Source organism: Oncorhynchus kisutch, linkage group LG19 (assembly GCF_002021735.2).
Source record: "Oncorhynchus kisutch isolate 150728-3 linkage group LG19, Okis_V2, whole genome shotgun sequence".
NCBI classification, from domain to species: Eukaryota; Metazoa; Chordata; class Actinopteri; order Salmoniformes; family Salmonidae; genus Oncorhynchus; species Oncorhynchus kisutch.
In genome coordinates, this window is record NC_034192.2 from 26,964,648 (window position 1) to 26,990,771 (window position 26,124).

Here is a 26,124-nt window from a genome sequence, read left to right on the forward strand (position 1 = left end):
TTTTCCTTGCTGTATAGCCTTTCAAGGTTATGTCAATATAGGACTCGTTATTACTGTGGATATAGATACATTTGTACCTGTTTCCTCCAGCATCTTCAAGGTCATTTGCTATTGTTCTGGGATTGATTTCCACCAAAGTACGTTCAGTTACAGGAGACAGAACGCATCTCCTTCCTGAGCAGTATGATGGCTGCGTGGTCCCATGGTGTTTATACTTGCATACTATTGTTTGTACAGATGAACGTGGTACCTTCAGGCATTTGGAAATTGCTCCCAAGGATGAACCAGACTTGTGGAGGTCTACTATTTTTTTCTGAGGTCTTGGCTGATTTATTTTGATTTTCCCATGATGTCAAGCAAATAGGCACTGAGTTTGAAGGTAGGCCTTGACATACATCCATAGGTACACCTCCAATTGACTCCAATTATGTAAATTAGCCTAACAGAAGCTTCTAAAGCCATGACATCATTTTCTGGAATTCTCCAAGCTTTTTAAAGGAAATGTGATACAGTGAAATTATAAGTGAAATAATATGCCTGTAAACAATTATTGGAAATGTACTTGTGTCATGCACGAAGTAGATGTTCTAACCGACTTGCAAAAACTATAGTTTGTTTACAAAAAGTTTGTGGAGTGGTTGAAAAACGAGTTTTAATGACTCCAACCTAAGTGTATGTAAACTTCTGACTGTATATCAGCCCTCTGATTACAATTAAGAGCAAAATTTGCCATATAATTTGCAGCTGCAGCTTAACTAGGTCTTTCTTTGCAGCACTGGACAATTATATTTGACAAAACGAGAGCCTGCAGAATTTTCTTTTTGGAGTGTGGTGTCAAAAAATCAGAGCATCTCTTTATTACGGCCAGACCTCTCCCCATCTTTACAACCATTGAATCTATACGGTTTGACCATGACCGTTTACAATCTAAAGTAACTCCAAGTAATTTAGTGTCCTCAACTTGTTCAACAGCCACACCATTCATTACCAGATTCAGCTGAGGTCTAGAACTTAAGGAATGATTTGTACCAAATACAATGCTCTTAGTTTTAGAGATGTTCAGGACCAATTTATTACTGGCCACCCATTCCAAAACAGACTGCAACTCTGTGTTAATAGGAGTGCTGTATAGCCTTTCAAGGTTATGTCAATATAGGACTCGTTATTACTGTGGATATAGATACATTTGTACCTGTTTCCTCCAGCATCTTCAAGGTCATTTGCTATTGTTCTGGGATTGATTTCCACCAAAGTACGTTCAGTTACAGGAGACAGAACGCATCTCCTTCCTGAGCAGTATGATGGCTGCGTGGTCCCATGGTGTTTATACTTGCATACTATTGTTTGTACAGATGAACGTGGTACCTTCAGGCATTTGGAAATTGCTCCCAAGGATGAACCAGACTTGTGGAGGTCTACTATTTTTTTCTGAGGTCTTGGCTGATTTATTTTGATTTTCCCATGATGTCAAGCAAATAGGCACTGAGTTTGAAGGTAGGCCTTGACATACATCCATAGGTACACCTCCAATTGACTCCAATTATGTAAATTAGCCTAACAGAAGCTTCTAAAGCCATGACATCATTTTCTGGAATTCTCCAAGCTTTTTAAAGGAAATGTGATACAGTGAAATTATAAGTGAAATAATATGCCTGTAAACAATTATTGGAAATGTACTTGTGTCATGCACGAAGTAGATGTTCTAACCGACTTGCAAAAACTATAGTTTGTTTACAAAAAGTTTGTGGAGTGGTTGAAAAACGAGTTTTAATGACTCCAACCTAAGTGTATGTAAACTTCTGACTGTATATCAGCCCTCTGATTACAATTAAGAGCAAAATTTGCCATATAATTTGCAGCTGCAGCTTAACTAGGTCTTTCTTTGCAGCACTGGACAATTATATTTGACAAAACGAGAGCCTGCAGAATTTTCTTTTTGGAGTGTGGTGTCAAAAAATCAGAGCATCTCTTTATTACGGCCAGACCTCTCCCCATCTTTACAACCATTGAATCTATACGGTTTGACCATGACCGTTTACAATCTAAAGTAACTCCAAGTAATTTAGTGTCCTCAACTTGTTCAACAGCCACACCATTCATTACCAGATTCAGCTGAGGTCTAGAACTTAAGGAATGATTTGTACCAAATACAATGCTCTTAGTTTTAGAGATGTTCAGGACCAATTTATTACTGGCCACCCATTCCAAAACAGACTGCAACTCTGTGTTAAGGGTTTCAGTGACTTCATTAGCTGTGTTTGCTGATGCGTATATGGTTGAATCATCAGCATACGTGGACACACATGCTTTGTTTAATTCCGGTGGCAGGTCATTGGTAAAAATAGAAAAGAGTAGAGGGCCTAGAGAGCTGCCCTGCGGTACACGACACTTTACATGTTTTACATTAGAGAAGCTTCCATGAAATCTGAATCCACAATATGGCAGAGGTTGAAAAGCCATAAAACACGTTTTTCAACAACAGGTTATGGTAAATAATATCAATGGCTGCACTGAAATCTAACAGTACAGCTCCCACAATCTTCTTATTATCAATGTCTTTCAACCATGTGTGTCAGTGCAGTACTTGTTGAGTGCCCTTTTCTATAAGCATCCTGAAAGTCTGTTGTTAATTTGTTTACAGAGAAATAGCATTGTATTAGGTCAAACACAATTTTTTCCAACAGCTTGCTAAGAGCTGGCAGCACGCTTATAAGTTTGCTGTTAGAACCAGTAAAGGCCTTTTACCACTCTTGGGTAGCGGAATTATTTTGGCTTCCCTCCAGGCCTGATGACAAAGACCTTCCTCTAGGCTCAGATTAAAAAATATGACAGATAGGAGTGCCTATAGAGTCAGCTACGATTCTCAGTAGCTTTCCATCTAAGTTGTCAATCCCAGGAGGTTTGTCACTATTGATCGATAACAATCCTTTTCCCAGCTCTCCCACACTAACTTTACAGAATTCAAACTTGCAATGCTTTTCTTTCATCATTTGTTTTTTTATGCGTGAATACAGTTGCTCACTGTTCGCTGTTGGCATTTCCTGCCTAAGTTTTGTGATGAATATGCCATCTGATTCGATGAAAGATGGATTTGAATGTGTCTTTCTGCCTATAATTTAATTTAAAGTACTCCATTCATTATATAATCGATCTTGGCTTCATAATACAGTTTCTTGTTCTTTTTGTTGAGTTTAGTCACATAATTTCTCAATTTGCAGTAAGTAAGCCAGTCAGATGTGCAGCCAGACTTATTAGCCACTCCCTTTGCCCCATCTCTTTCAACCATAAAGTTTTTCAATTCCTCATCAATCCATGGAGCCTTAACAGTTCTAACAGTCCGTTTCTTAACAGGCGCATGTTTATCAATAGTTATAAAAAGCTATTTCAGAAATGCATCAAGGCAGCGTCTGGATGCTCTTCATTAATCAGACCAACAAATATTTTTCCACATAAGAGTCACAGCAAAAAAATGATATGATCTCTTATACTCTATTTTAGGCCCAGCTTTCCTGGATATAGCCACTATATTGTGATCACTGCATCCAATGGCTATGGATACAGCTTTAGAACAAAGTTCTACAGTATTAGTAAAAATGTGATCAATACATGTGGATGATCTTCTTCCTGTAGTATTTGTAAACACCCTGGTAGGTTGATTAATAACCTAAACCAGATTACAGGCACTGGTTACAGTAAGAAGCTTCCTCTTGAGCGGTCAATATTCAGGTCCCCAAGGAAGTAGACCTCTCTGTTTAAATCACATACATTATCAAGATCTGCTCTAAGCATTACAGGATATGGCTCTGAATATATACAGCAACACCTCCCCCATAAGCATTTCTGTCTCTTCTATAGATGTTATATCCTTGTATTGCTACTGCTGTATCATTAAATTAATTATCGAAGTGAGTCTCAGAAATGGCTAATATATGAATGTTAACTGATGTTAGCAAGTTATTGATTTCATTAACCTTATTTCTAAGGCTACATATATTAATATGGGCTATTTTCAAGCCCTTTCCTGGGTAGCTTATCAGAGATAGACATAATACTGAAAAGAGCAAACAAAGAAATATACATTCAGCAGCCCAATAATCAATTGGTGTGGGTTTCTGTGCTGCGGGGTTGAAGCTACGAACCCATAGGCTTGGCTCTCTCATCCCTTCAGGCTTCTGGGAGAAAAGGTGGACAATGAGCCTGCCATTGCGGATGTAATCAATGTCCCCACGCGCTCTGGCAGCTTTCATGGCTGGGATCAGTTCTTTCCTCTTCGTACTGACGGTAGGGTTTCAAAGCTACCAATAATTTACTAAAGTTACCGGAATCTTCAGTAATTTAGGTAATTAATAGAAAACCTATGGCAACCTATCGTAACTTTGTTAATTTATATTTGAATAATTTAAAAACATATATTTATATATCGCAATTATTTTGTATATCTGTGTCCATATTGTCCATGAGTTTCTAATAGATAGACCATATGGTTCAAGAGAAAATGGCCTAATGAATGAAAAAAAGAATCTAATCAACAATGCTATTATTTTCAATTACCTCTGCAACTCGTCGAACTATTTTCTTTTTCCACAAAAGCCACCAGTTTGACTCCAAAACATTGACAACAAATATATTGACATAGTAAAATAAATAAAAGTCTGTAAAACAAATATAAAGGATATTTCATGCTGAAACTCTCATATTAAACACCAATGGTATTCACTAAGTTGATGGTTTATATTTAGGATAATGATTTACAGCTTTGTTCAGATTTTTTTTTTGTCATCTTATTTAATAATTTAAATTATTTTACATAAAGATAAGGCCAGAGAGAGGACAAAAGATAATTACAGACATCTGTGATAATCTGAAGTACCCAAACGGGCCAGTAGATGTCTTGTGATAGATTACATGGATTCCTCTTGAAAGATACCACAATTATGATAGTTGATGATAGGATTTATACAATAAACAGAGTACACAAATGAAAGACTGAAAGGCATCGTTTTTTGAGTCCCAGTGAATGAGAAAAGTTGAGAATGATAAAAAGGGGTAGTGCTGTTTCTTGCTGCAAGGCAAGCGTTCTATCTTTTTGAATGCTCTCCAATGTTGCACAGTAGGCCTTTTTCCCAATTGAACACAAGATTCTGCTTTTGTGTCGCTCAATGACACTGCTCTTATTGGAGAAGTCTTCAATGATTTAACGAGTCCAAGGAAAGAGCATTTGTGTCAATACCAGCTTTGTCTGGCGGAGCTGAATGCATCGACTTCAGATCAAGAAGTGTCTCTTTCTTTCCCTGCTACTAACACAGGAAATGCAGTATAAGCACAAGTGAGTGGCAGTATTAGCTTTTATATTAAAACACACTGCTGTAGCTGTTAAATCTGTGTTGTGTTATGGTACTCAGAGCCTTTATTGCTCTGTATAAACATGTATACATTATATCCTAGCTTCACTTCCAATGCTTACCTCGGTCCATGTGTGCGCTCATATAAGACAAAATAAGTAGGAATGCAGAGATGATTTAAGATGAGATAAGTGAGATCATGAATAATGGAATCACTTTGAATTTCAAAAGGACGGCATCTGGGGAAATAAAATTAAACATTTTAGGAGAAAGAGGGGCTCATTTGTAGCAGATCTGGTCTTCCAGGGAGGTAGCCTGTCTGTATGCGACAGCTGTCAGATAACCAAGTGCAGTGATCCATGGACTTCTTACATAGTACATATGGATCATCATCCAAAATCATGAAGCTGTCTATTTTTGACCGACCACCTCGATTCGGTCTTATGTAGCAAAATCTTTGTCTACACCTATTCAGCATCGTTCACACCCTCTTAAGCCTTATCCCTACCCATCTCTTTAAGGATTCACATGTGAGGCCATGTGCTAAACAGAGTGAGTAAGGTAGAGTAGCAAACAACCAAAGATTTCAAGACTATAAGTGGTGAAAGTAGTCGACTACAATAAGGAAAAACAATAAGGAATACCCTTAAATCTAGTCCTTGGCCTATATCCTAATCTGACTTTGGTGCAGGTCATGTTGTTCTGAACGTTGCCGTCTCTGGTAAACACACACTGTATCAAGTAAAATCTATGTTTATTTGTCACATGCACAGGATACAGAAGGTGTAAACCTTACAGCAAAATGGTTACTTGCATATTTGCATAGTAGCAATATCAAAAATAGAAAGTGTCCAGATAAAAATATTTTATAATTATTAGATGATGCTGACCCAGAAAATAGGGTTGTGCCCTATTTGTAAAAAAAATAAAAATAAATGCAAGCATGTTTCTCATGCGTCAATAATAGAATTTCTAAATTATACTGTACTGTCTTTGAGTCAGTCATGTGCATGGCCTAAATAACTCAACTGGATAGTCTGCCTGTAAAGAGAAGGGCGGGCTGTACTTTGATCCTGCTGCTCTGATTGGATTGACTGAAGCTGTAGATTGACTGAAGCTGTTCTCTGTCCACTCGCTTCATAATTTAACCAGATCACTTTTCCTTGTATTTTTTTAGTCTGATCATTTAGATTACTGCTGCCTGCTACTATGATAAATCACATGGCGAGGACGTTTGCTATCAAGCTATCAATGCGCATAATATCTAACAAGTGGTGCAAGGGTATGGAAAAAAATATGAAACGCAATGCGCATTCTGACTGAGTGACAGCAAACTTGACTGCCCACTGCAAGTTGAGGACACACACACACATACACACCCACCCCTCCTTGCGCTGCCCTAATCTGCAGCTTTTTTTGCAGTGAGAACAAGCAGGGGGGTATTTTGCCAACAATTATTTAGGCATCTAAAAAAAACACTTCATTTTTTCCCGATCACGAATATCATCCGATCCGACTATCAACTGTCCATTACAAATACGAGTAGGGCCATATCGGCACACCTCTACCAGACACTTGTCTAAATGTGAAAGAAATGCTATAACCACCCCCCAGCCACATCTAGCTAAGTGGATGGGTCACTATTGTCTAGACATGTAAACATGTTCATGAAATACAATAGATGGCCGTAATCACCCCCAGACACACCTGGCTAACTTGAGTAATTTAATCATCTGTCAAGTGAATTCTTTTGTTTAAACATTTAGCTAGCTAGCTAAACAATGAACCATAATCCCACTCATATTACTAGCAAGACAAACGGATTGTCATAGCTAGACACAATGCATGAAATGCTGTAGTATGAATCTGCAAGTAGCTAAAGCTAATGAACTAGGTTTAATATTATCTATCTAGCTGACATTAGGCTATAACTAGCAAGCATACACATAACATAACGTAATCTAGCGTGCCAGCAAGCTCACATTCACTAGCTAGCTAACAGTACGTTTTAACTTGCAATGAAAACAACTTTCTGACAAAATTAGGAAAGTATAATATCTGAAAATGTAGCTCGAATCTTACCCATTGAGAGAATGCCATGAGTGTGCGAAGCTGTCATCAAGGCAAAGGGTGGCTACTTTGAAGAGTCTTAACTATAAAATATTTTGTGATTTGTTTCACACTTTTTTTGCTTACTACATGATTCCATGTGTGTTATTTCATAGTTTTGATGTCTTCCCTATTATTCTTTAATGTAGGAAATATTTTTTTAAATAAAGAAAAACCCTTGAATGAGTAGGTGTGTCCAAACATTTGACTGGTACTCTACATGTATGAATGCTTCACAGCAGACTGGAACCCCTTTAACTCTGTTTTGTTTGTTTGCCTGGTGTTGTGTCAAGTTACTCCGGTTCACACTGACCATGTGCAGAATGTACTCCATCACAACTTTTCCCCACTGCCTATAACGCCTGCTAAATTCAGCGTAGCGATGTTGTTGAGAGCAATAGCAACACCTTTGCAGTTCTCAGGCTAACAAAAAAGCTGAGGTAGCAGGGCTTATCTACACATACTGATCAGCTCACGTTATAGACAGAAGCGTGCTACTTGACAGACCAATCCAAACTCATCTCTCGGTATGTCCGGCCCATCCATTTCTCAGCCAATCATGGCTAGCGGGAAGGTTCCTGTCTCGTAATTTAACAATTTAATTTGTATTTACAGATGGCATACAAGTTTGTTATTAAGGCACATGAAAGTTTACATGTTCCAGAAGGCATTTCTGAAAAAAAAAGTTTTGGGGGGTAATATTACCTTCAAATGCCTCTCCAATGAAGTAGTGATGTGCAACATACGTCGAGCTTCCTGAAACGGGTCACATTTAGTTATGACGATCTCACATGTTTCATTGTTTATGTTTAGTGTGTCATGAAACCAGTTTTTGGCATCATTGATATGATGAGAAGTTGAAAATGTCAGTTTCAAAGCTGTCAGTGTTGTCACTGTAGCATTGACATGAAGTAATTGTCCTCACAACGCAATCATGTGTGCCAGTGTTTTCATGGTTACTGAGGAGCCAGGACACAAAGTATGACCTCAACATACTTAACCGATAATGCTTTATTCAGCACGTATCATAAACAACATCCCTGCATGCTGAAATAACACAAAGTTCTTCTAGTATGAAGAAGCAAACCCTGTAGGAGCAATCAACAAACATGCCTCATTTGCTTCCATCTGATTGGCTCCTGGTGATGGCTCTGTGATTCACAGTATTTATATCACATGGGTCTGCAGACCTAAATAAAGTCAGGAAGTCATCAAAGTAGAATTCATCAAAGTAGAGAGAGAGAGAGGCTGCTTGCTTGCTTGGGAAAGGTTGCATGTGGCCTGCAGGGCTGCCATGGCAGAAGGCTGAGGCTCCAGACTCTAATGAGGCCTTGTGTTTGGACCCGAACTGCATCACAGCCCCCTCCGGCGCTCCTAGTCACACAACCCCCCCCACCACCTCTCGCCACTACTTACACAACCACACACACACACAGACACAAATGCACACACACACACACACTGCCATGGCAACAACCACTGCTCAAATCACAGTTCTACCAAAGACCCTTCGTAAAATAGAGTTTTGGAAAAAATTACTATTTTCATGCTTTTCTTCAGAAATGTTATTTGAAGGATAATAATGTTTGTTGTACCCTCACCATGTGTTTACTGTGTCCTTCCACACGAATGTAATATAGTATCATCACAACACACACATAAAATTGCTGTGAACATACTATCAGAAAGCATTGAATAAGGTATTGAGGAGGGACCTGAGTGTTACTTACAGTAAGTAGAGCTCTCTACTGTAAGTTGTTTGGAAGCCACCGTACTGTATGTGTTCTTGGTACTATCACTCTAAAGAGAAATATTTGCAGGGAATTCATGACCACCAACTTTATATATTCAAGTGCCTTTAATGGTGAGGGGAGTGCTTGTTATATGCGACTAGGACAGGGGAGTTTGAAATAAGAAGTAGTCAGATGTTTCCTACTTGGTGGAAATAAATGCAGAGAACAGAGTGGAGCCTCACAGGCAGGCAGAGGAGACGAGGGAAAGGCTTCCATCACAAGCGTCAACGTAGCCTCTTGATGTGACACTCCAGTCAGCTCTCTCTCTCAAGCTCTCGGAAATTAGAGTGGTAGATGGCTCAGGGCCAATCTAAATAATCCATCGCTTAGAAAAAGCGAGGCTTCAGAGTATGGCTGGGGCCCTGCGTGTGTGTGTGTGTGTAGAGGGGCCAAACCCCTACTCTAAATCAGAGGCAGGCCTGGCAGAAAACTAGAAGGAGGGAGCAGCAAAGGACAGGAGAGGAGAGTATAGGAAAGGAGAGAATTGGAGAGGAGAGGAGAGGAGAGGAGAGGAGAGGAGAGGAGAGGAGAGGAGAGGAGAGGAGAGGAGAGGAGAGGAGAGGAGAGGAGAGGAGAGGAGAGGAGAGGAGAGGAGAGGAGAGGAGAGGAGGATTCAGGATGCTTTCCCTCTGATCCCTGTAGCTCTCACCGGAACTCTGTTTCCATGCTCCCCATTCATAGTATACACAGTAATTTCTTCAATACAGAATAGTCTCATTCCATATGCATTTAAACATGTACAGTACTCTCTCGTTACGTGGCCCTTTATCTCGTATTCACTTATTCCTATGCATCCTATGCTTCAGACTCACACACACACACACACACACACACACACACACACACACACACACACACACACACACACACACACACACACACACACACACACACACACATGGCATGGGTAGTGATGTTGGGAGTGTTGATGGCCCTCTCTCAGCTGACTGGATCCTCCGACGACTGCTCTAAGTGACAGATCTGGAACAAAGCAGCGTCTCAGGGCAGGAGACAGGAGCACAGCGGACGACAGGCACTTTGCATGTGAGCTCTCGACACACACACACACACACAAACACACACAAGAAAAACATACACACTTCTCCTAGGGTAATGCACAGCATATTTATTTACTTCCATCTGTCCAAGTGCATTTCCATGTACCTCGGAACTGATTGACACAATAACGCAGAGATGGATTGAATGCTTATTTAAAAGCACACTCGTTTTAAGGCCCCCACAGTTACTGCATTTGCAGGCTTTCGCTCCGGAGGGAATAGAGAAAAGGTAGGTACACAGGAAAGGCTGGAGAAATGTTCTCTTATGCCTCTAAGGGGAAACTTAACAAGCCTAATGTATCTCCCCTCCCCTCAGCCTCTCCTTCCTGTCCTTGTCTAACACAGCATCAGGGAATCACAAGAACCATTGCATTACCCAAAATTAACCCTATCATCATCACAACCACCCACATACACAACAGTAAAATATAGCATCTAAATTTAACCCTCTCCTTCATTTATATCTCTCTCACTATGACAGTACAGCTCGACAGTGACAGAGCTGTCACTGTAGGGGATATTAGAGTCAGTTACTGTATGTCCCCTCTGACACACACACATATCTGATAACCCTGAGATGATGCTGTCTCTCTCTGGGATGACGCATGGCCTCCCTCATCATGGCGATGTGTCTGTCTCCTGGCACAGTACCATGGAGTTAGTTACCAGGTACCAGGGACGTGGAAGGATAGAGGCTCAGGGGTGTCAGTCATCCCCCGGTGAAGTGTCACATCCCAGGGTGTACAGTACAACCCTCCTCCCTTCCCCATCTTCCACCTCCAGAAGCTCTCTGAGGAGGGTGGGTCACACACCCATGGTCCCCAGCTGCCTGGTGAGTGGTGACATGCCTCCCTCGCGCCCAAAAATAGACAGGAGAGAGATGTAGCTATTGTGGAGCTTCCAGCCCACCTAGCTAAATGGGAAAAAGCAGTGGTCTATACGCTTAACAAATCCAACTGAAAACACGGAGGGTCACTCTTAAATGCCAATCTAGCAGCCCTTTCGCTCCATTTAAAAATAACGTGAGAGCATGCAGGGGAATAATAACAGTAATACAGTGGGCAGTAGGGGGAGGGAGGGTTACTGCAGTGCCCAAGAGAGTGGTCTTGTTGATGAGTGCAATTATGTATCAGTGACACATTGACATGTACTACACTCAGTGACAAACAGTTGAATTCTGTGTTCAGGAGAAATGTCAACATCAGGACATTGGTGATTAGATATGTTTAGAATGCTTTTCTGTAGTGCCTCGGACAACCGCCATTTACCACGTTTATACGATTTACTGAGAAAGTGTTTTGGTGGTTTCTTTTATTTTCTCGACAGCTTGTCATGTCAGTCAGACATGCTCAAGTCACACATGATTTCCACAAGGTAATGCAATACAAACATTTGAAACCATGTAGGCACTCTTGATATCCACATTACTTAATATAAAGTACATTAAAATAATATATAATACCTTGTCAAAATTCCAGCATCCAGTTCATTCAGAGTATCATAGTTACTTATCACAACAATTATTGAACATTTGTCTGTGTAATATGTAGTATTTCTAAAGACTTATCATAGTTTGTCTCCAGTATATGTGAATTCTGAAAGGCTGGAAGGGTGGAGAGAGATTTTCCCCGAGGGTGCTGACAGATAGACAGAGGTAGTGATTGGGAGTTAGCTGGTGGCTAATGATCACAGCCTGTGCCTGTTCCTCCCTATCATTATGCTAGCTCTCTAGTGGGCTAGTGCCAGGAGACTCTGTCACCGCGTGTTGCTGTGTTGCTTCACTCCACCAGCTGTGCTGCTCTAGTCTGGGCTTGCCCTCTTCAGCTCTGTACGGCCTCTCATCTCTATTTTCCCCTCCCCTCCCCACCCCTCCTCTTCTCTTCTCTCCCCCTATCTCCCCTCCTCCCTTCACCCCTTGAACTGCCCTGCTGCCCTGACTAATCTTCCCCTTCCTGACCCTCCCGTTGCCCTTTCCTGCCCTGCCCTAGACACTCCTGACCTACCCGAGACACTTCTACCCTGACCTAGACACTCCTGACCTACCCGAGACACTTCTACCCTGACCTAGACACTCCTGACCTACCCGAGACACTTCTACCCTGACCTAGACACTCCTGACCTACCCGAGACACTTCTACCCTGACCTAGACACTCCTGTACTGTGTCTTTTGTAAAAGCAAAGGAACAGGACGAAACAGTGCCAGTGCCAACCACACAGTGCCAACCACACAGTGCCAACCACACAATTCAAATGAGCCTCACTCATGGGTGGCTTCAGTGAAAAAGACATCGTGTGGGTTGGTAATTCTGTTTCCATGTTAATGGTCCTGGTAGTAAGATAGGATGTTGTAAATCACATTATTTCTCAAGGAGTCACCAGAGCTGTCTCTAATCCTATTTTAAATCATTAGACTGCGCTTCACTCAGGTTTATCAAGGTGCTTTGAGCGCCTGTAAAAGAACACATATGTTTGCCAAAACCTTAAGCATACACTCAACTAATGCCAAGTAGGAAAGAAGAGGTTTAAAAAAAAAAAATTTTTTTAATTACTAATGCAGATTGGGTCTCTATATCTCATGGTGTGCCAATTGTAATGAGGTGAATATTTCTGTGAGCTCACTTCTAGCTGTGCAAGTTAAAATAATATAAAACTCAGTTTAACTCCTTGTCCTCCTTGTGGTTTGAAGGTTAATTTAGCAAAGTGATAAACACAGACCCAATTAGTCCATTAAAAACACTGTCTCACTCTCAGGCTGAAACAGTCTATATCTATTATTTATCCTCAAAGGTATTTATTATAAACTCCTGTTAGTCCTGATATGTTGTTGCAACTGCGTATCTGTGGTTTCCTGACAGAGGGAGATGTCCTGGGGCTAATTATTTTTCAAGCAGTTCGTTTGGATCGGAGGTCTATCAATGTTTCAAACAGATGTGCACCGAACCTACGTTCATCATTTATAGGGTCTTCAGGACTTCTTTAAGAGGGTATCGTTTTTATACACGTCTTTTGGGGTGTCATAAAAGTGAAAAGTATAACCACGCCTCTTCTCCTAGAGTGAATAGGGCTGTGGGTAAGATGCTGCAGTGTACACTGTTCAGGTGAATTTATAGGTGTGCTTTTTCCTACTATTGATTTGTCTCCAATTAAAGGCTGGAGACAGAGGTAGTGATTGGGAGTTAGCTGGCTGGAGAGGAGTTAAAAATGAAATAGACCATGTTTGTCCCTCTCTTCTTTCTTTCTTTTTCTTTCTTTCTCTTTTTCTATTTTCTTCTGCGTCTCTCTCTCAAATTCACACACACACTCACACACACCCTCTCACATGCATGTACATACAGACATTACCCCCCCCCAGCTTGGCTCCAACTGAGTGCAAACCCACTGGAAGCGTCCACCTCAGCCACCTGGTTTTGTGTTTTTGCGAAGATTTCTTCTCCTGACATCTGTTAAATATTATCAGGTTAATGACTGGCAGTTTTGTTCAAAGTTCTGCCCAATCTAAGATGCTGCACGACAGCTTAGGTCATAGAAAAGTAAACTTTAAACACATTTCCCTCTCTCATAGAGCTCCTTTTATTGTTCTAACTGAGGGGGAAATTCCCCGCCTGGGTTATTTTTTAACAGCCATGTTGTGTTAGACACTCCAGGCAAGTCAGCCACTCTATGTAGAAATGTAGGTTGCTAAGCGCTAGCTCGCTGCTAGCCTGCCTGCTGGCCCGGGTTTATTGTGTTTTTACTATGATGTCATCACACCCCATAACCATTTGTCAGATGACATCATTCTTTCTGAAAACACTTTTTGATAGTTTATGGTCTGAAGCAAGCTAAGGGATTGGACGTTTTTTTTCAATGTTGAATTGCATTGAAAGATGGTATATATAACAGAGAGTAGAGTAATGCCAAACCTCACTATGGAGAGATACATTTTGCTCTTCTGTAAATAATGGCAGATCATCCCAAAAAGTATTGTGCTAGTGTCCCAATAAAAAAAAGACCTTTTACATGCACTGATTTGAATAATATATAAGTTCTTTCCAGTTCTTTCGAGCAGTACTATATGTTTTGACTTTATATGGGGAATTGTTATTAAAGGGTTATTCATTTAATTCATATTTTATCATAAGCAAAATCCCAAAAGAGAGAGGTGGATGATAAAGGAGACCTCAGTATAAGTTTGTTGAATAAATTAGTACATAAATTGGTGACCTGAAGCTGTCTATTTGACCTGACTGGTGCTGTGTCTTTCTGCAGAATGCTTGAGGATGACCTGAAGATCAGCAGTGACGAAGAGGACACTGATCAACAGGTAAAATTCATCAACACCCTTCTATGTACAGTATACTGTATCTCTTTATATGATGTTTTTCTGAGCCAGAAAATAACACAGCAGGAACTATTGGATTAGTTCATTCGAAATGGCTCTCATTGTGCTTCTTTTGTATTTTGATCATAGTTATCATCCATTCAGGACCTTCGACCGGTTGGTAGTTTAATAATAGTTATTAAACACTGAGGCCATCATACTCATTCAATGAATACAGGGCTCTAATATCGCTCTAACAACAGCACTGCACTCCCATATTAGTGTGTGTGTGTGTGTGTGTGTGTGTCTGTGTGTGTGTGTGTGTGTGTGTGTGTGTGTGTGTGTGTGTGTGTGTGTGTGTGTGTGTGTGTGTGTGTGTGTGTGTGTGTGTGTGTGTGTGTGGCGTGCTGTACAGTATGTGTGTGAAATGCATTTGCATCTCTGTGTGTTTATAAGTGGCTTACTGCAAATGAGTGCATGGTACATTATCACACTGTCATCGCCTGCAGTACACCAGCAGTGTCTGTACACAAATAAACACACACTAGTCTGCTTGGTCCCCCTCCTCCCCCTGTCCTCTGCATGCACAACAATACAGCTAAAAACAAAAAACACATCCTGTCCTTATATAAGCAACCAGCTTAACCCCCCCGCCCCCACCCACACACATACAGAAAAACAAACACTTACACACACACACACACACACACACACACACACACACACACACACACACACACACACACACACACACACACACACACACACACACACACACACACACACACACACACACACACACACAGCCCCAGTGTGAGTTCCAGACACAGTGGATCAGCATGCTCCAGCACATGTGACTCAGGGCAGTGGAGAGAGGAGGTATAATTAATATATTTTTGACAGAGAAGCAGGAGGGGGCTGGGGAGAACCTGCAGCAGTAATTTTGCTGCTTCTATCTCCCAGTGCCCACATAGTGCTGTATCTCTCATCCCTCTCTCTCTCTCCTCACTTTCTCTCCATATTTTCCTCTACACACACTGTCTCGATTTCTTTTTTCGTCCCTTTCCCTCTCCTTCTCTCCTGTTCTTGTGTGTTACTCTCAGTCCAGCTTTGGTGCAGTTATGACAGTAGATAGAATAAAAAGGTCAGCCTAGCCCTACCTCAGACAAATCACCTGGCACTGAGGGGAAGGGGTGTGGTTCTCAGATGGGAGAGGGGCGCTAGGAGGGGGCAGGGGGGTTTGCTGTGCCTGGACTGCTGGAGCTGCTAGCACCTCTGACCTCACTGTTATTCAGCTACCTGGTGCTATTCATCAGCTAGAAACACCTCAACCCTGTTTTGTTCATGCATTCCTCCTTTTTCTCTATGCAAGCACTTCCTTCCCTCTCCTCTTTGTCTACCAGAATTCACTGGAGATTTTCTAGCTGTGTATGAATTTTAGGATTTTTTATTACAAATTTGTGAGAATGGTCTATTGCTTAGTTCTGCAGCAGCACAGAGGATCATTGAGGACTGTGGTCAATTAGTCGGGGTTGTGTTGCCTAGTTTCTTCAAAAATTACTGCAGTGAAAGGGCCAACCAAATGAAAACATTCTCCCCTAAATCAACAGCCATATTTTCATTCAGATGTCCTGGTGGATTACGAATAAATCTAGTCATCACAAACAGTGGTGTCTTTATTTATGTTAGCCGGCTTTCTCTCAATGATAAAACAGCCCCCCTACCCAGAATGAATAGGATACTGCTGTGACTGATCACCATAGATGGGGGGAAACTAATGATAGTATTTTAACAAGGGTTATCGAAGTTCAATGACATAATTTGTTAAGAGATAGTGGAGATGGAGATGATGAATCTGAAGGCGGATGAGTGAGTGAAGAGGCCTGTTCATCTGATGTCTCAAATCCTGAAATCATCAACTACTAGTATTAGAATGAGCTAATTTAAAACAGACCTTTCTGCCCTCCCTGTAAGACTAATCTCACAACAGAGCTAATGCTTCTCAATCACCCCGCAGTTGAATATTCAGGTTGAAAACAAATTGGGGGCATACATCACTGTGTGGCATACATCACTTTTGGAAAGATATTGTCCTCTCTACAGGCAATGGACCAGTAAATTCAATAGCAGTGCATTACTCTCCTTGCTTGCCACAATGAAGTATTCTTAAATATTGTTGAATTCCTTTTGTGTCAATTTCATGAACATCTTGCTTTGAGCTGTGTTGTAATTACTCTTGGTTATATAGATAAGCACTTGGTCATGGCTGGCCTTTTTAGGCAAATCTAATGGTAGTCACAAAAATGACACCGGCACAGCCCCATCCCTCCCCTCTCCCTTCTCCTCCTCCTTAGCGATAACCACCCTCTGAGTTTCCCACACACACACACAACCCCTGAAACGAATGCCCAAAGACAGCTCATAAGCATGAAAAAAGCCCCAGCAGCCATTAAAACAGTTTGCTGGAGTGCGTATCTATGCCGCCGCCGAGCCAAACACACTAGCAGCCATGCCCTCAGCTGCGTTGCCTAGCAACCTGCGAATGGGGAAGAAGGATGGAAGCAGCCCAAATCCCTGTGGAGAGGGAAACAGCAATAAGAGAGCAGTTGACAGATGATCTGAGTTGTTTCATCTAATATACTGTGAAGATCACTGGCTCCTTTCATGAATGATAAATGGACTGTACACAGATCAATGGTCACAGCAATAAACTTAGCCTGCCTGGCCAGTGTGTGGCTGTGGGTCTGCCTGTGCCCTGGTGGTAGTCGGGACAGGTTGTGGTGGCCAACAGCTTCACTACTTGTCGGTGCCAAGGGGTTTTATTTCTATACATTGCTCAAACACTATTTAAGCGGATGAATATGCTTTCAAAGAGGACTTGACACCAATGTTTTTTATTTTTTGTATTCCCCCCCACATTGTGGGCTACATCATATTTTCAGGACTACAGATGTAGCAGTGACACTCATCTCCCTGTGCACCCTTCATTCACTGTGAAGTGGCATGCTACGGTCCCTTGTGTCTGTCTGCATGTGTAATTGATTTCCACTGAACTGTCATCGGAGAGGAAACACTTTAATGTTCATTTGTTTGTTACAATGTGTTGTTGTTCTATTATAGGGAATGCGTTTGGGAAAAAGGGGAGGGGGCCTGAACAAACAATCCTCATAGTATTAAATTACTGTCACCTGTCTGTGCTTCAAATCAGTGTCAGGTGTCAGTGATGTAGGTTCAAATCAAAGCCTATGGAAATCCATAGCTTAGTAGCAAGACCTTTCCTACTAATGTATAATGTAACAAGTATTATATTCTGTATGTGGACATGTAGCCTACTTTAAATGTGGAAATGCTGATTCGATGCAAAGCCTCTCTGCTACTATAGTAGGTGTAGGGCTGTGGCGGTCATGAAGTTTTGTCAGCTGGTGATTGTCAAAGCAAATAACTGCCAGTCTCATGGTAATTGACTGTTAATTAACATAAACACATTTAACATCTCCTGGCTTCCACACATAGCCTACAAGCCACTGATGCAGATCTTTGGAACATCTACATTTTAAAAAGTCTAATAGATCCATTTATATAATATAGTCTACACCATCACAATAAATTCATTATTTATTTTAGATAGGTCTAAAGAAACATGATATGAAGAAAATGTAGTCTATTTCAGATGAACAGAATAGTATACTCTGAGTTGTCCTTGTGTTAGGCCCTGATCTGGCTATGCCGTATGGATTTGGGCTACACTAGTTCATTTAGCACACCGGATGTGCTTAGAAACCTGTGGCATTATTTTTAAATAATTTTATAGTATGAAGAATACAAATCAAATCAAATACATTTTTATTTGTCACATGCGATGAATACAACAGGTGTAGACCTTACTGTGAAATACTTACTTACAAGACCTTAACCAACAATGCAGTTCAAGAAATAGAGTTAATGAAATGTTCACTAAATAAACTAAGGTAAAAAAAATCTCTGCAAAATGTAACACAAGAAAATGACAACAGTAACGAGGCTGTATACAGGGGGTAAAGGTTAGTCGAGACCATTTGTAAAGTGACTATGCATAGATAATAAACATTGATGAATAAAATAGAAAGCATATTTTCTCCAAACGATTTATGAGGGAGTGTGCACACACGGCTATTCTGTGTTGAGTGGTTAGCAAAGGAACAGGTCCTCCTAAATGCTTAATTTAGAGGTATTTATGCAACTTTTTTTGTGATACAAACATTGGGCTATACTGTATGTTTGATTTTTAATACATTCCAAGGCTGCATGATGCGAATGTTTCTTGCACAGGCTGCACACACTTCATCAGTCTATAATTCACAATTTTACAAGCACTTGATAATGCCTCGATTTTCCCGGTTGCAACCCTCTTGTGTGGCGGTAAATGCCCCCCCAAAAAATCACTGGCCTTTTGCGGCCAGTGACCGTTGTGCTCTTGGGCTGAATATAATAATTCCCTTCTCCCTGCTGTGTGCTACGAAGCACATCTCACTCACATTGCTCTTTCAGATATCTTAATTCTTATTAGCCAGTGCCCGTCACCTGATCATGTCCTTCTCAAAGGCATCTCAGCTTCGAAGTACGGTACTAGTGAAGACAGACACATCTGGGATGTAACTGCGTGCATCCTTCTCATTGAATTCCAAGGCGCATATTGAAGATGTTAGAAGAACTGTCGACATTTATTTGTTATCAGCCAACAAGATAAGTAGGCCTAAGGAACAGCAAAAGCACTAGCCTATGTAAATCTACTATCCCCCATAGTACAAAAGTTGAACTGTTCTATTGGTATTCTACATAGTCTGGGACAGTTGTGGGATTAATACAACCACTCACATCAAAAAATATTTTAAAAGCAATGAGGTGATGCAACAGATCAGAACGTTTAGCTTAAAATTTTGATAAACTATTAGCATATTTCTTCACATAGCACCAATGTGCACACGGCATGAGTCTATAAGTGCAAATGTATGGTATGCAAGAAATTGGCGTTGACAGAGAGGGCTGCCTCGCTTCTAGTCCTTAGGAAACTTTGCAGTATTTTGTTTCTTCATGTATTATTTCTTACATTGTTAGCCCAGAAAATCTTACGTGTTATTACATACAGAACTATTGGATATCAGAGTAACTTACCAGCACTACGACCAGGAATAGAACTTTCTTGAAGCGGATCCTTCGTCTGAACCACCTAGATCATTTGAACTGTTTCCAGAGGCTGACCCAAAACAACGTTGCCGGAGAAGACGAAGACGGAGTGGTCTTCTGGTCAGACTTCGGAGGCGCGAACACCACCCATCGCTTCCGAGTATATTACTGGCCAATGTCCAGTCTCTAGAATTTCAAACAGGAAGTACCCATGCTAAGAACTATTCAACGCTGGTCTGACCAATCATGTGGACTGGAATATGTTCCGGATAGCCTCAGAGAATAATATTAATGTATACGCTGATTCAGTGAGTGAGTTTATAAGGAAGTGTATAGGAGATGTTGTACCCACTGTGACTATTAAAATCTACCCTAACCAGAAACCGTGGATAGATGGCCTAGAAGGCCAGCATCCCGGAGTTGCTTCTTCACTGTTGAGACTGGTGTTTTATGGGTACTATTTAATGAAGCTGCCAGTTGAGGACTTGTGCGACGTCTTTCTCAAACTAGACACTCTAATGTACTTGTCCTCTTGCTCAGTTGTGCACCGGGGCCTCTCACATCACACTGCACACTGCCCTATCCCATCTGAACAAGAGGAATACCTATGTAAGAATGCTGTTCATTGACTATAGCTCAGCATTGAACACCAAGCTCAAAATTAAGCTTGAGGCCCTGGGTCTCAACCCCGCCCTGTGCAATTGTGTCCTGGACTTCCTGATGGGCCGCCCCCAGGGGTGAAGGTAAGAAACCACATATCCACTTCGTTGATCCTCAACATAGGGAACCCACAAGGGTGCGTGCTCAGTCCCCTCCTGTACTCCCTGTTCACCCATGAATGCGTGGCCATGCACGCCTCCAACTCAATCATCAAGTTTTCAAATGACACAACCGTAGTAGGCTTGATTACCTACAAAGACGAGACAGCCTACAGGGAGGAGGTGAGGGCTCTCGGAGTGTGGTGCCAGGAAAACATCCTCTCACTCAACGTCAACAAAACAAAGGAATTGATTGTGGACTTCAGGAAACAGCAGAGGGAGCACCCCCTATCCACATTGAAGGGACAGCAGTGGAGAAGGTAGAAAGTTTTAAGTTCCTTGGCGTACACATTACAGACAAACTGAAATTGTCCACCCACACAGACAGTGTGGTGAAGAAGGCACAACATGACTCTTCAACCTCAGAAGGCTGAAGAAATGTGACTTGTCACCTAAAACCCTCTCAAATCTTTACAGATGTACATTTGGGAGCATCCTGTTGGGATGTATCACCGCCTGGTATGGCAACTGCACCGCTCACAACCGCAAGGCTCTCCAGAGGGTGGTTCGGTCTGCACAACGCATCGCCGGGGACAAACTACCTGCCTTCCAGGACAGCTACAGCACCCAATGTCACAGGAAGGCTAAAAAGATCATCAAGAACAACAACTACCCGAGCCACTGCCTGTTCACCCCGCTACCATCCAGAAGGCGAGATCAGTGCAGGTACATCAAAGCTGGGACCGAGAGACTGAAAAACAGCTTCTATCTCAAGGCCATCAGACTGTTAAACAGGCATCACTAACACAGAGAGGCTGCTGCCTACATACAGACTTAAAATCATTGGCCACTTTAAATGGAACACTAGTCACTTTAATAATGCCACTTTAATGATGTTTACATATCTTGCATTACTCATCTCATATGTATATATTGTATTTTATACCATCTATTGCATCTTGCCTATGATGTTATGTCATTGCTAATCCATATATTTATATATTCCTTTACTTAGATTTGTGTGTATTAGGTAGTTGTTGTGGAATTTTTGGATTACTTGTTAGATATTGCTGCACTGTCAGAACTAGAAGCATAAGCATTTCGCTACACTCACAATAACATCTGCTAACCATGTCTATGTGACCAACAAGATTTGATTTGATGTTCCAAAATACAATCAATTAGTGGGAAAACACCATTCTCAAATGTGACAGCAAATGCTATTATGCATGTAATGCTTTATTATAAAGTTGCATTTGAAACTCAACTGCAACCTATGTATGCCAGTTAGGCTCTACACCGGTTGTAAAGTGATTAAAACCTCTTAGTGCGGAAATCCCTCTAGCGGGATCAAATTCGACAACATCCGGTGAAATCGGAGTGCACTGTCACGCCCTGACCTTAGTTATCTTTGTTTTCTTTATTATTTTGGTTAGGTCAGGGTGTGACGAGGGTGGTATGTGTGTTTTTGACTTGGGTCTAGGATTTTTTGTATATCTATGGGGTTTTGCATTGTCTAGGTAAATGTAGGTCTATGGTGGCCTGAATTGGTTCCCAATCAGAGACAGCTGTTTATAGTTGTCTCTGATTGGGGATCCTATTTAGGTTGTCATTTTCCATTTTGGTTTTGTGGGTTATTGTCTATGTGTAGTTGCTGTACATGTCAGCACTCATGTTTATAGCTTCACGTTCATTTGGTTATTTTTGTTAGTTTGTTTAGTGTTCTGCGTTTAAATAAAGAAGAATGTATTCATCTCACGCTGCGTCTTGGTCTCCTCGTTATGACGAACGTGACAGAATAACTCACCAAACCAGGACCAAGCAGTGTGAAAAGGAGGAACAGCACTTAATGGGGAAATGGACCTGGGAGGAGATATTAGATAGAGCAGGACCCTAGACACAGCCGGGGGAGTATCGCTGTCCTAAGGAGGAGATAATGGCAGCGAAAGCGGAACGGTGATACTACGAGGAAAAATACCGGAGAATAGAGGAACGGCGACGATATGAAGGTACACTGCGAGCACGGAAGCCCGAGAGGCAGCCCCAAGAAATGCCTCGGCAGTCCAGTACGCCCTGTTCCTCCTCCCCACACTTGCCCTGAGGTGCGTGTCACTAGCCCGGTACCACCAGTGCCGGCACCACGCACCAGGCCTACAGTGCGCCTCAGTCCAGAGCATCCGGCAACAGTACCCAGTCCAGAGCGTCCGGCGACAGTACCTAGTCCAGTGCGTCCGGCGACAGTACCCAGTCCAGAGCGTCCGGCGACAGTTCACAGACCCGAACCTCCAACGACGGGCCACAGACCGGAACCTCCAACAACGGGCCACATTCCGGAACCTCCAACGACGGGCCACAGTCCGGAACCTCCAACGACGGGCCACAGTCCAGAGCCTCCAGCGACGGTCCCCAGCCCGGGGTCTCCAGCGACGGTCCCCAGCGATGGTCCCCAGCCCAGGGTCTCCAGCGACAGTCCCCAGTCCGAGGTCCCCAGCGAAGGTCCCCAGTCCAGAACATCCGGCGATGATCCACGCATCGAGGGTCCCCAGCCCGGGGCCTACGGTGAGGATCCTCAGTCCAGAGCCTCCGACGATGATCTACGGGTCTGTGCTACAAGAGCGGACTCAGTGTAAAGAAGCGGTTTGGCGTCCAGAACCAGAGCCGCCACCGAGGTTAGATGCCCACCCAGAGGGGGTACTGTCACGCCCTGACCCTAGTTATCTTTGTTTTCTTTATTATTTTGGTTAGGTCAGGGGGTATGTGTGTTTTTGGTCTTGTCTAGGGTTTTTTGTATATCTGTGGGGTTTTGATATTGTCTAGGTAAATGTAGGTCTATGGTGGCCTGAATTGGTTCCCAATCAGAGACAGCTGTTTATCATTGTCTCTGTTTGGGGATCCTATTTAGGTTGCCATTTTCCAGTTTTGTTTTGTGGGTTATTGTCTATGTGTAGTTGCATGTAGGCATTCATGTTTATAGCTTCACGTTCATTTAGTTATTTTTGTTAGTTTGTTTAGTGTTCTTCGTTTAAATAAAGAAGAATGTATTCATCTCACGCTGCACCTTGTTCTCCTCGTTATGACGAACGTGACACGCGCCAAATTCAAAATACAAAATCGTAATATTAAACATTCATGAAAATACAAGTGTCCTACATCATTTAAAAGCTTAACTTCTTGTTAATCCAACCGCTTTGTCAGATTTCAAAAAGGCTTTATGGAGAAAGCATACCATGCGATTATCTGAGGACAGTGCCCCGCACACAAAAGCATTAGACATTTTCCAAGTCAGAAATAGCGATAAAATAAATCACTTATCTTTGAAGATCTTCTTCTGTTTGCAATCCCAAGGGTCCCAGCTACATAACAAATGGTAATTTTGTTCGATAAAGTCCTTCTTTATATCCCCAAAAAGTCAGTTTAGTTGGCGCGCTTGATTCAGTAATACACTGGTTTCCCTCGTTCAAAATGCATACAAATGAATCTCAAAAGCTACCAATAAACTTTGTCCAAATAAGTCAACAACATTTCTAACCAATCCTCAGGTACCCTAATATGTAAATAAACGATCATATTTAAGACGGAGAATAGTATGTTCATTACCGGAGATAAATAACGAAGTGCGTGCTCACATTCTCGCGCGCCACAATACTACAGCCAAAATGGGAGCCGGCTAGAAAAACTGCACATTCTAGCTAATTTGCAGTTTGGCTGAGAGAATGCCAAGAGTGTGCAAAACTGTCATCAAGGTGAAGGGTGGCTACTTTGAAGAATCTTAAATATAACATATTTTTTAACAAACATGATTCCATTTGTGTTATTTCAGAGTTTTGCTGACTTCACTATTATTCTACAATGTAGAATAATAAAAAATAATGAGTAGGTGAATGAGTAGGTGTGTCCAAACTTTTGACTGGTACTGTATATATGAAATTAGTTTTGAATGAGAATGGACCATTATCATGCACCTGTCTCAGAACAGGGACAGGGGGATAAAACACATGTCACCTATGACTTATATAGCGAATAGAGGGCGCTTTTCCCACAGTTCGTTTTCATGCCAGCCAGGTAGGCTATACTGCTATTGTAAAGCGACGCAATGTGCTTAATATTAGGAAAGTTGACAAATAAATATTGTAGGGCCAGCATGTAGAAAGCTGATGGGATCCTCTTTTTAATAGAAGCATTCAAATCTCTGCTTTCCCACACAATCACACAATTCCTATAGAAATGTTGCGCAACATGAGCTCATGTGTTTGGTTTGATTTTCGATTTATTTCATTTGCATTTATGTCAGAGTGATTAGAGGGGCAATACAGTGCTGAGTACCAGGCAGTTAGCACGTTTTGTAGGCTACTAATGACCATCAGCAGCATCCGAGCTTGGAGAAGACCAGTTACCGTGACTAAAAGGTCACGTGGAATTTGACTGCGGTCATGATTCGTGATTGCCGGTGTGGCGGTAATACGGTCACCGTAACAGGCCTACGTAGTTCTCTAAAACTCCCCAGTCCTATTAAATCACAGTTGTTTTTGCCTCCAGACAGCATTGATCGAGCAGTGGACAACTCACTGCTTCTTTTAATCATTCCCATTCCTCCATTCAAAGGGAAGGGGTATAAACAGACAAAACAGACAAAGAGGAAAATGCGTGTTTGAGTGCCTATCTGTATTCATCATCAAGCTACGTCCTTTCATCCAGGGCCGTAATTCATCCCTCCTTTTATCCTTCCCCCAGTTCAGGGCTATTTGTGCTGATGTCTTAGTGGTATAGAGAGATGGGTATCACTCTACATCACATACTGCATGTTCTGCACTGTACAGCACCTAACAGGACTCTGTCTCTGCTGTGTTATTGTGTTCTCAGGCAGCAGAGAAGCCCAAGCCCAGAAGTACACCTCTCAGGTAAGTGCCAGTTCATGTTGAACTGGTGGCTTTGTGTTGATTCGTCTCTGTGAGGCGTATTGGATGACATCCTGTTCTTTGCATAAGCGGTTGCAAGTGATCAGTTCTGCACACATATCTGTAATCAGTAACTGTTTATATCACACTTCTGTCATTGCAAACAAGCTGTGATTGTCTCAGATCATTGCTCCGTATAGTTTAATTACATATATCTTTCTCTGGTGTGTTGTAATTGTGAAAATACATGATTTAGAGTGCGTGAAAATGTGTATTTTCAGCATAATGAAATTACTCCACTGTAGACTTTAACAGAGAGAGAGAAAAAAAACAGGCATGGGCTAAGTATAGAAATGTATAATTGCCTGCTGTATACACACACAACTATGGAATGTGATCTAAGGATACGTGGCTGTTGTTCATAAATAATAATTATGTTTAAAAAAAGGAGCACAGAGGATGTACTAAATTGAAATACTGTCAGCATTTTATTTTAGAGGTTTAGATATTATATGACCGCAGGCCTGAAGCAGTTTTTCTCCCCTGTGTGGAGCAGAGCGGAGCAGGTAGAGTAGACACCTTTCCTGGGCGTGCCAGTATGAATGCATTAATATGCATTTCGCAGTAGATGTATGGGTGTTCTATCATCTCTAATCATGGGAGTATTATGGCTGCTGTGTGAATGGGCTCATTAAGAAAGGCAGA

General features: G+C 41.8%; 1 protein-coding gene across 1 annotated transcript in view; it reads left to right on the forward strand.

The window, feature by feature from the left end:
• Positions 1-26,124, forward strand: part of LOC109910096 (AF4/FMR2 family member 2-like) — a 171,903-nt gene that overhangs the window by 96,832 nt on the left and 48,947 nt on the right. The window contains exons 8-9 of the mRNA XM_031798063.1: positions 14,552-14,606; positions 25,385-25,422. Coding sequence (XP_031653923.1) covers positions 14,552-14,606; positions 25,385-25,422 — 93 coding nt within the window. The remainder of the gene's footprint in view (positions 1-14,551; positions 14,607-25,384; positions 25,423-26,124) is intronic.